Source organism: Physcomitrium patens, chromosome 17, assembly GCF_059467195.1.
Source record: "Physcomitrium patens ecotype Gransden chromosome 17, ASM5946719v1, whole genome shotgun sequence".
In the NCBI taxonomy this organism is placed as follows: domain Eukaryota; kingdom Viridiplantae; phylum Streptophyta; class Bryopsida; order Funariales; family Funariaceae; genus Physcomitrium; species Physcomitrium patens.
In genome coordinates, this window is record NC_143426.1 from 15,118,138 (window position 1) to 15,129,566 (window position 11,429).

The window sequence follows — 11,429 nt, forward strand, 5'->3', positions numbered from 1 at the left end:
ATAAAAATTATATAAGACAAGCATTCAACAAAAGTTTAAAAAAAAACAATGAATCAACATCCAAAACAAAATTAATGGCTATTGAAGTTAGACACTATATCAATAATGAATCAAGAAATTGAATTTTTTAGAAGCCCTAGGACTCCAAGGAAATAAGCTATTAAAAAATATTATATATATATATATATATATATATAACATAAACAAAAGAGAAGATTCATGAACAAGATCTTAGTTGAAGAATCTTATAGAATATATAAATTTTTATAATGAAGACAATAAAAATTTGACAAGTCTTGATAATACCAATAAAGAAGAAAGAAAAAGTTTTTGAATCATAAAATAGTTCATGTAAGAATTTATTCTAGTTAAAACATATTCAATTATAAGTACGAAATAAAAATAATTTTTAATACAATCTTCTAGTTTATCCATGTCATTATAATAAAAGACATTAAGTAATATAATACTTATTATCATATTTACAAAAACTAAATTATTTAAATTTAAAAGCAATGATGATTTAGATATTTATATAAAGAAATTTAATAATTTTATCAAGCTTACAAAAGAATAGTAGATAAAATTAAGTTAGCATTTTTTCCAATCATATTCAAAAAGCAAGCACTTAAGTGGTATGTCTAATATCCTATGGGATCCTTTACTACTTGAGAAGAACTTCAAGATGCATTCATCATTTGATTTAGAAAAAAGAAGAATAGTAGAGAAATCATTCACAATCTTTCACATCTCAAGCAAAAAAAGAGTGATGGAAAAGTCATTAACAATCTCTCACATGTCAAGCAAAAGAAGAATTTAAAAAAAAAAAATGATCTTCATCAAGAGTTGATATGAGTACAAAAATAACTCTTATATGGAAACATAGAAAGGATATCTTATGATTCTCAATGTGTCCCAATCTAGGTGTTCAATGTGCCGTTTTTTACATCAACTACAATCAAATCTGCCTCAATTGAATCGCACAATAGTTTATAAGCAATGGAAATAACGATGAATAATATCTCTTATGTCTTACCATCAAACTTCATGCAAAATAAACAACCTAATCACATAGTTCATGACTTTCTAGAATGGGCTACAATGACAGCAACAAAATCAAGACAATTCTTGCACCAAATGCAATGAAGAGCAATCAAATCCTAAATTTCTCCTTGTGCGGACCCAATGTCCAATACTACACTAAATTAATCCTCTCCCAAAGGCGCTAAAAAGATCGTGAGAACTGAAATTCTCAACGAATTATTCTTGAATCAAGGGGCCCACCAAGCAAACTGACCAACGAGAATCCTAAAACAGCTATTACTCTCTCACCTGGACGTCATTTGAGACTGTTGAAGGCTCGTCCAATATTATTACCAGTCACTCGGTCCAATATTATTACCACACACTTGCCGGTGTACCCCCCCCCCCCCCCCCCCCCGCCCTGCACTTCTTCACTTTCATCTTCACCAGGCTCGGGCATCCGCTCACAGAAGCTTCCATCTCCCGATTCGAAATCAGGCATCCTTTTATACACAGCTTTCTCAAAGCCAAACACTTGTCCGCTATGCACAACTCCGGGTCCCCGAAAATCTCGCTCGTGCAGGTCGCCAGACGCTCCAGGCCAGGGCAGATTGACGCCAACAACCTCAGGGTCGCCGTCGTCGGGCTCACTCCGATTATCACCAGCTTCTGCAGCTGCTCACACTTCCGCGCCACCATCAGCAGACCCTCATGTCCCACGCGACTGCTCTTCATCACGTCCAAGTGCAGCTTCCGCAGCGGCGAGCACCCGCTGGCCACTGCCAACAGCCATTGATTTGTGCACTCCGTTGGCTTCACCAAGAACAGCACCTGCAGATTGCTCCAACGCCCCACGGCTTTCAATCTTCGATATGTCACGCACACCTTCTCCAATTGGAATTCCACCGAGCTTCTCATTTGTTCCGTGATGATCTCCAATAGAATGTCCCAGCTTCCAGACAACCAAATCAAAATCAGAATGTGCGAACTCTTCGACCCCGCTCTCAGCAGCTCCAGTAATTCTGCGTTTCGCATGTCCTTCACGCACAGCGTCTTGATGCTGCCCGGCCCCGGCAGAACGTGCTCCGCCAGTCCCAGATTCCTCGTCGCGAACCCCCGCAGCCGCTTCACTGTCAGCTCCTCCACCCCTCCAATGCTGCAGCAATGCGGTGATCCCTCGCGGTCCGCTTTCGCACGTCGCGCAAGAAAACGTCCGCATAGACCCCAAGGCCAGCTAGGCAAATTCCTTTAGCCCGCTGTCCGACAGCCCCTTGCATGCTTTCAATTGCACACTCTTCAGTTGCCGGCACATTTGTCCCACCTACCCCATAGCTCCGTTATAGATGCTCACAGTGTGCTGGTTGCACCTCAGCACCAGCTTCATCATGTGCGAAAACCTCACCAACAGCCCCGGCAACCTAGCTCCGTCGGAGCGCGCAGCGTCAGCCTCTGCCTCCCTCGCCCCTCCACTCTGTACCATCGCTCACACACCCTCGCACATCGATTTCGATCCGCCAAAGCCAGCTTCTGGAACACCGCTGCTACGCTCTCATCCGGCGCATACAGCGTCCAGTCATCTCCCTCCTGCAATTCCTCCACCCCGATCCGACTCTCCCTCTCCCCCTCCCCCTCCCCCTCCCCTTCTTGGTCCTCGTACTCCTGCACGCAATTCTGGATACCAGAGTACGCTGCTACAGTCGAAGCTCCCTGGCCCAAGCTTATTTGCACCCTCGCAACCGCACGTCCTCCTCATCACCCCTACCCTCACCGCATCTTGCTCAGCAGCGTTGCCATCTCCACCTTTTTCGCACCACCAACATCATCATGACCACCATCTCCTACTGGAGCTACCAAGAACACCATCATCTGCAGAGGAAGCCATCTCCACCCCACCTTGACAAACACAAAATAAGGTACGCTATCGCATGTGCCTTCGAACCCCACGGTCAACGGCCGGCCGTGCACAGAGTGAAACCGCCGGGCAGGGCCTTGGGAGTTCGATCACATCGACCATTCCTTCCCCCCGAAGCTTGTCCCGCCTCCCCAGACGAGTACTTGTCGGGAGTGACAATCGCGGCAGCAATCATGGACTCCTGTCTGGGAAACTAGCCCGCATAGTACCGACACCGATGGACGAATGATGCGGAATTATGGAAGGATTCTGATTGCAATGCGGATGGATGACCTCGACTTAATTCGGAAAAATGGTGGACGAGGTTTTTCCGTCAGCGGAGCTTCAGGAAGGTGTCGACTTGAATGGCATGCCACGTGGTACATGCCATAACGAACTCTTAAATTCAACCCACAAGACGACACAAAAACTCTCGAACCATTTGGCTTGGTCGCTCTATTCAACGTAACGGATGGTAGTTTTACAAGACTTCCCACGTAGGCAATAGAAATTAGGTTTCTGCCGTCCACGTCATTACCGACAATTCTACTGCTGTGAAAGGCTTGGACTGCTGCAAGGTCAGGTCCAAATCTCAACAGTGGTAGCGGGACCGATACACGACATCGGAGGCATAGGCTGTTGAATGTACAAGGTCCAGGCACTATTTCTGTAAGAAATCAGAAACCTATGAATGGGGTAGTTCTCTGGTAGCCTATGCTAGTGCAGCTAACTCTACTTTGGAACTTCCATGAAGAAACGCCCCAACAGCCTCCCATTGTGCACCCAAGAAGCCTAGAACTATATGACTAGGTTTCCGATGAGCTCAGGCTCACCCACGTTGTCACAATAAAATTGCCTCAGCAGCATTAAGGCAAGGGAGGGGAACGAAGGTGGTCATGATCGCTTAATTCGTTCCATTTCAGAATGAGTAAGCACAGCATGAGCTGCAGAGATGTGAGCGTGAACGACATGCAACTGTCCCTTGACATCACTATGGAAAGGCGCTGGAGAGGCTGCCGCGTCTGTCATTACGTAGACGGAAAAGTTCCCAACACAGGGTACTTATAATTCACTAAGACGGCGCATTTCTCGAGCGTGAGTCGCTCTTTGAAGTCGTCCAAGTAAGGTCGTACAATGAAGCCCACTTCAGTAGAGTCTGAGTCTCTTCGACTTTCGTTCTGCAATACAACAGTTATCACCTACCATATCATAAACATTGAACTCCACTTTGGAGTCATGATAGAAGTCGTGGACATCAAAAGAGTTATGACTTGCCCAATTTGTCACTCAAATGAGGACAAAATACTGTTCTTTCTAAATTGTATTCCCTCCATGAAGCAATCTTCATACAATCACGCAATCTCTAGTGTAAACAATGCGGGCAGTGAAAACCCCACAGCATTCAATGATAACATTCTGGAAGTGGTATGTCAAGAAACCCTGGTTATGCATCCAAGAGCAGTCGACTAAACCTCTACTTTACTCGAAATCGAAGACTCGAACATTTTATGTGGAATTGCTCGGCATGCAACACTACATTTCCTGATAAAATCACATCATATTTCACTGGGGAACTATTTGAAAAATGTTTTGCACAGTGCCAAGTGGAATGACTAATTCTTGCCGCAGTTATCTTACGGGAGTTGTATGGTAATAGGACTACGGTTGCCGTGAAGAGCTGCAGCACTTACACCCCAACACAGTCAACTCTAACTACAACAGCCTTCACGTCCCTCTTATGCCACCATGCCACCATGTCCACGAGGTACATTACATCCCTGATATCTCGAAAGTAGCATACGTTCTTAACGTCTGCTCCCGTGACCCCAAACTCATCCAGCTTCAGAATCTGTACTACCCCAAAAATCTAGTCCTCGATCGCCCAAGGAAATAAACTATGAAAAGGAGAACGACAATCAAGCGCCAGTTGCAACGATCGGGATGGAGAACGAAATAGTTTCACTCATCACTGCAAGAGGAGAAGTACTAGTCACGTTTGCTAGAATGAACCAGTACCAAGAATCATTCATTAAGTCCTGTCACTATTACATGTTGGTGCGTGAGCTTCACCAAGAACTCTATATTGTCGCAAGAATTTGACCTTGTGCGAAAATAGGGGAGCCGAATCACAGTTTTCTTGGACACCATTCGGCAGAATGCACTTCCTCGCCGACAACCACACACGTGTGGAGAGCAAGTAAACTCGCTAGATCTGCTCTATATGCCACCCAATCCATTTAAATTATGCCGAAAACCGAAAAAAACAATGGGAATAATCAAATTTACTGATGACACTGCGAAACCTTCGGAACATGTGGTGCAGAATAAATTAAAAATAAAAAATCTAATATCTACCTCAAGCTAGCAAATAGCCCTCACTTAAAGACAGGAGCTCGAGAGGTGAAACCTACGGAACCACAACGTAATGTTCAACAACTGAATAACTTGTCCTAAAAAAATACAAGGTTCCAGACTGGACGTAAATCACTGACTCAGTCTGCACGACACAAAATCAGGACATAAACGCAACCCTCCAAAATCGGATATTACGAGACCCATCTCTCAGGAGCTACATGAGAATCCATACAAAATGTGTGGTATCAGAACCCCTAGCAGAGTGCATGCATGTGCTAAATCGGATTCTACAGTTGTTCTCAGTGAACGATCGCTAGACAGTCGAACATTGTAAGTCCAAGTTCACGGCCAATTCTGCTGAAATAATGAAGTTAATCGCGGAGAGAGTTGAAAAGCACAGGTAGGACCGGAGCAACATTCCTGTCATTCTCACGAGCAGATAACATTTCTATCCCCCATATCAGAAGAAAAATCTAACAGAGATTGTCGACGCACCCAAAAAACATGAACATTCAAAGCCGCCCAAGGCTTAGTAAACCCACCCAAATCTCTCTCGCAAACGATCTCCACAAAACGAAGTCGAAACACTTAGCCCGGATCGGAATTCCTGAGTCCATGTCCTGACTTGTGGAGAAACAAATAAATGGCTAGGACTCACAGCGCGTGCTTCACAAACTTCGAGGCCGCATACCCACCCGCCGTGCCGCCCCCAAGAATCACTACCCAAGAGGCTCGATTCATGGTCGAACCAGCTCATTCATTCACCACCCCACCTCTCAGAATTACGCCACTTTCCTCCGGTACTCCAAATTCGCCGCCGAAGCTTCACACCATAACGGCACTCGACAACAGATTCCTTGGAACTCGCCCCATTAAATCCTGCCCCACATCTCAATTCCAATTGCTGAGGAAGCGATCACAACACAGAATTGAGCGCCACGATGATGCAGCTACTGAAAAACAATGTGGAACGAATCCATTGACAATACTTCGGCGAAGGTCCAATTCCCAAGATCAGCCATCTTCCAAGCTCGAACGATTATTCCGCCGAAAAGAGTTATACTGTTTTCCCGCCACTTGCCTCGATCTGTTGTCTATGTGGAGTGGTATTATTGGTTCTCGTTCCCGCTCTTTTCAACTATTGAATGGATGATATTTCATTCTATTTATGATATTTCGTTCATCCATGCGATGCGTCAATTACGTCGGTTATGATCAGGCCTCTTTAAACTAGGGCTTTCCCTGAAATACTTAATTTAGCTTATTTTAGGGTCGCGGCCAAGTTTTATTGTAGGTAAATTAGGAATGGATGAAATTCATCAATACAGCTGTCCGAAAACATCCATCTTTGTCAAATTTGATGGACTCTGCCAAATTGTTCAAAGTGTAAGATAGTCTCAAGCAAGAAGTTTGTGATGCATTACCAATATTCATCCTTCTCCCACCACATCATGGAGAAGCGGGATTTGATAATGCTTATGTTAAAAAAATGGAGGCCAATTTGCCACCAAATTCTTGAAGTTGTGGAAATTGGCCATTGCAATGAGCCCATCCGACATGAAATTTTGTTTGTAAATTGGAGCACTTGTCAATGGCATCCTTGAAGTTCAATTCTTCACAATAGGCATGTATTATGGCTCGATGGTTATTTTCAATATCCTCAATGAATTGAGCATCCCATCTAATTGATTCTAACCAAAACTTATGCCAATAAATGGAAATGCATAAGAAAGATGTCAACAATGCATACAAATTGTGAGGCAACACTTTCAAAATGTCTTCATCACTAGCATCATTATTGTGATTGCGTTGGACAACAATGGATGCAATGTCATTGATGAGCCTAGCAAACAAAGTCTCCATGTTATAAACCGTAGCCTTGGCATCAATTACAAGCAATCAAGTCATGAGGTTCATCACGAAGGTGCCTTAATCTTGAATGAAAGCCTACATACTCATGAGAGCAATACATAAAAATCTGCACATTACCAAATTTGAGGCATCGTAAGTCATGGCCAAAATCTCTATACTATATGCACTTTATACTTCGTACAAATCGACCAAGGACTAAGCCTTCGAGTTGGACTTTCTATTGGTTTAGAAAGATGCTCAATCTTTCTAAGTCTTTCATGACAATAGAAACTATCTTTGCAATATCATGAAATACAAGTATTGCCACCTACCAAAAAAGAGGAGGAATACACGTTAGGCAATTTTTGCATGAGGCACTAACAGATTACCACATGCCCTTGCTGCAAAAATCCACTCAATTTTTTCATAGACAACCATTGCTTGTCTATGAATTTTAGGCATGTATAATCCATCCTTCCAATGAAATTATACTACCAATGAACATAAAAGATTAGGCATGTCAAGATGTTAACAAACTAGTCGTTATATATCTTGATGTACTCGACTTGGACCATGAGATCAACTTAATGCAAAGCATACCACACTCTCACAATCTCATCACCAACTGCCTCAATCATCTTTGTCATAAAGCCAAAAATCCAACCAGTAATTGTTTGCTCGCCATCTATGCTAATTCCAACTAATTGTATTCTCTATTTTAAAGCAATGATATCCAAAAAAAAATTGCACTTATAGAAAATATTACTTTGGTTGTCTTACAATCTAAAAGCAAAATGATAAGAAAATAGAGGTTGTGCAACTTCAATTGATGTTCAAATTGGATCCAAAAGTTAAAGTAAAAATTACTTTACTTTGAGCTGACATCAAGAGCAAGTGAAAATACCTATTATATTTGAAAAATCTCAATGATTTTTTATAAGCTCACAACACAAATCATCCTCACAAACAAAGTCACACATTTGTCACTATAAACATTGAAGGAGCTCATATGCAATACAATCATTGTAATATTCATGAGACATGCTAATATACAGAATGAGGTTCTACAAGAGACGAAGTCAATCACAATATAAAACTACTACAAAAAAATGATCTCTACCTTGTACACTTCATGCTTTAGATATTGCTCTCTACTAAACTCAACTCAATTTTTGTTTGCATCTTCAAACAACTTAAAAATTAATAATTCCCATTTATAAGTTTGTGTGGATTCTTCATCATTTGTATTGAACAACATGTCACTAATAACCATGTCTCTAATATCCTGATTGATTGTAAATGTAAGTATCTTTTTGATTTCTAAATGACTTGCAAGAATGTTTTTAAAATTTATCTAATCAAAGAATTACTCCTTTGAGGCATTTGGAAGGATATTGTACTTTATCCATACTTTGGCATGCTATGACTTCATATGCATTGTGATGTTGTCTCTATAGAAAAGAATTAAAAATATCTTCACATTCATCATTTGCTTCCGCTTATGTCCTATGACATTAACTTCTTCCCAGTCAAGCTTCTTATAAAACAAGCACTACATTGATAAAACTCAAAGTTTTTCATCTCATGGATTTGGTGCAAGACCAAACTTCATCCCCATAAAGAATTTCCAAGGGATTTGCAACTCCTTCATCATGGTGAATTCAACATGCATACCTTGACATGATTGTTATGACTACAGATTGATATTCTTTTGCATGGATAGCATCATGTGGTGCCTCCTCCAACCATATAGAAGAATACCATTGGGGCCTTATGTTATGGCATCTTAATAAAGTATGGATAAAGTACAATACCCTTCTAAAGCTTATTCCAAGAAAAATTAGGATTTTTTTGGAAAATACCCAAATTTATAGAAGCTTGGTTATGATGGAAATATGGAGTTTTCATAATTATTTATAGTTAAATATTGATCGTAAATGACCATACTAACTCTTTTATTAAACTATCTCAAATTAAAAGCTCATATTTATGGAATTCAAGTTTTTGAAAGAGGTTAGATTTTTCAAAGAATTGATGAGTGTGAAATTTGAGATTTATTATAAATGTTGTGAAATGAAGAGTGATGGTTTTGGAGTATTGTGTTGTTGTATAAAAACCTCACATTTGATATTTCAAAAAAATAATAGTAAGATAAATTACTTGCACAAATTTTTATTGATAGTTGAATAAAATTGAAATAAGAAATTAACATTAGAAATTGAAAATAACCTTTTGTGGATATGAGATAAATGATTGATTTGTATATACTCCTAATTTTGATTCATATACATTGAAGCACAAATACAAAATTTATCTAATGATAAATGATTGATTTGCACACACTCCTAATATTGAATCATACACACTGAAGCACAAATACAAACTTTATCTAAGCAAAATATTATTAGTATGGATAAATTTTTGAAAAAAATATAAAAAAATAAAATGTATATATATATATATATATATAAGATAAAATATAATCACATTTTTTTAAATTGAAAGTAAAGAATTATGAATCTTCCAAATAACTAAATAATAAATGCATCAAATTAAAAGTAGATACTTTAGACCTTTGAAAAAGAAAACATAAAATTTTATTTTTTAAAATAAGATGTAAGAAAAATATATTTATATCTAATAAAATATTTTATATTTTTATATTTTTAAAATAAATTATTAAAAAAACCAACTATGATTTGGTAGATTTTTGTTTAAAATAATGTTATTAATAATTCAAATCTATAATAGATATGGCATTGAAGATGGTTGGATTGAAAGATGATTGTAACTTTGGAAAATTTTGAATAGTTATTGAAAATTCTCTTTTATATTGTGCAAGCTAGTTTCAACAATTTCTACCAATATTGAGACATAATAATGATAATTATTATTATGACTTGCTAAATAATACAAGTAAATATTAGTAGATTGTAATAAGTATTAATATGAATTTATAAAATCTTTATTACATAGTATATAAAAAATTTAGACAATAAAAAATTACTAATTAAAAAAATTGTGTTTTTACTCTATAAAATTTAACTAATTAGTATATAGAATTAGTATATAGAGTTGAAATTTTAATTAGTATACAAAGTTATAATTTCAAATTAATTAAATATAGAATTATATTTTTAATTAGTATATAGAGTATTATTACTCTACAATTTTTTTTATTTTTTAAAACTTATTTACTTACATCCAATCATTTTAATCATCAAGAATAAAGTTTAATTTTTTTTTTTAAATTCCTAAATACATGAACAAAAATAAAAAATAATGATAAATATGTTGATTTATAAAAATAAATAAATAAAAAAGTGGCTTTTTTAAAATACAAAACCGCCATTAAAATTTTGAAGCATATTTGGAATAACAAAGAGATGTATATTTTATAAATAAATTAGACTAGTCTTTTCTTTATATAAACTATGTGATAAGAAGACTATGTAAAAGTCCTTAAAATATTTTACATGGGATGTGAAATAAACATAAAAGTTATAAGATAATTTTACTAAGCTACTATAATAATAAAATAGCTTTGAAAGACTTTTTTATTTCAAATTTTATATTTAAGAGTACTTAAAAATCAATTCTACATCTACAAATTTTTTATGAAATACTATTAAAAAGGCATAATAACATAATATATTCATATGTATTTTAATATTTATTAATTTTTCTCTATTTATTTAAGTAGGTATTTTCAAAGACAAAAATCATGACAAAATTCTATAAAGACCATATACTCTTTTGTCACAGAAAGAAAGAAAGTAGAGAAGTAAGGAATAAATATACAATAGAAAAAAAAATTATAATAGCTCTTGCTAATTAAAAAAATTCTAGAGAGTTTTGAATCAAGAATGGAATACAAGAAAGATATTGACAAGATTGAGCATAGTCTCAATCTTTGCTCTATGTATATATTAGCTACAAAGGTTTTGTTGAAGCTTCCTAGTGTCTACAAAGCTAGTAATCCAAGCATTAAGTTGTAGGGTGCTTCCAACATGACAAGTTTCAATAGTCATGTGGCATATCTATAAAAGTATAAATACTTAATTCATATTTAAGAAATTTTCTTAAAGCTTTTTAAAGAAGATATTATTTGTCTAACATGTTTCTACCTACTTCTATTCACTTTTATTTACTTTTATTTATTTAATTAATATAATAATTTTTATAAATATGATATTCTTTATCATGAAAAGAAAAATATATAAAAAATAAATTATTTATTATACAAAAACTAAATTATTATTTATTTTTATAATTATATGTATATTTTAAAAAATAATTAAATAATCTT

The 11,429-nt window shown here is 37.0% G+C and overlaps 1 protein-coding gene and 1 pseudogene across 2 annotated transcripts; both read right to left on the bottom strand.

Moving 5' to 3' along the window:
* Positions 1-1,165: 1,165 nt before the first annotated feature.
* On the bottom strand, positions 1,166-3,110 carry LOC112294299 (F-box protein At1g47056-like; annotated as a pseudogene).
* A 227-nt stretch (positions 3,111-3,337) lies between these two features.
* On the bottom strand, positions 3,338-6,310 carry LOC112294315 (uncharacterized). Of its 2 annotated transcripts, none has more exons than XM_024544612.3 (2): positions 5,812-6,310; positions 3,338-4,092 (listed from the first exon to the last, which is right to left on the bottom strand). In XM_024544612.3, the coding sequence occupies exons 1-2, from the start codon at positions 5,884-5,886 to the stop codon at positions 3,943-3,945; spliced, it is 225 nt and encodes a 74-aa protein (XP_024400380.1). In that variant the 5' UTR covers positions 5,887-6,310; the 3' UTR covers positions 3,338-3,942. The 2 variants fall into 2 exon arrangements, with proteins under 2 accessions (XP_024400380.1, XP_024400379.1); XM_024544611.3 differs by lacking the exon at positions 3,338-4,092 and adding an exon at positions 4,912-5,126.
* Between the last annotated feature and the right edge of the window lie 5,119 nt (positions 6,311-11,429).

Coding starts and splice junctions, on each gene's coding strand:
- LOC112294315 (XM_024544611.3), bottom strand. CDS start 6,026: ATGAGCTGGTTCGACCATGAATCGAGCCTCTTGGGTAGTGATTCTTGG. Junction 5,127..5,811: donor CGTTTGCGAGAGAGATTTGG/GTGGGTTTACTA, acceptor CATATAGAGCAG/ATCTAGCGAGTTTACTTGCT.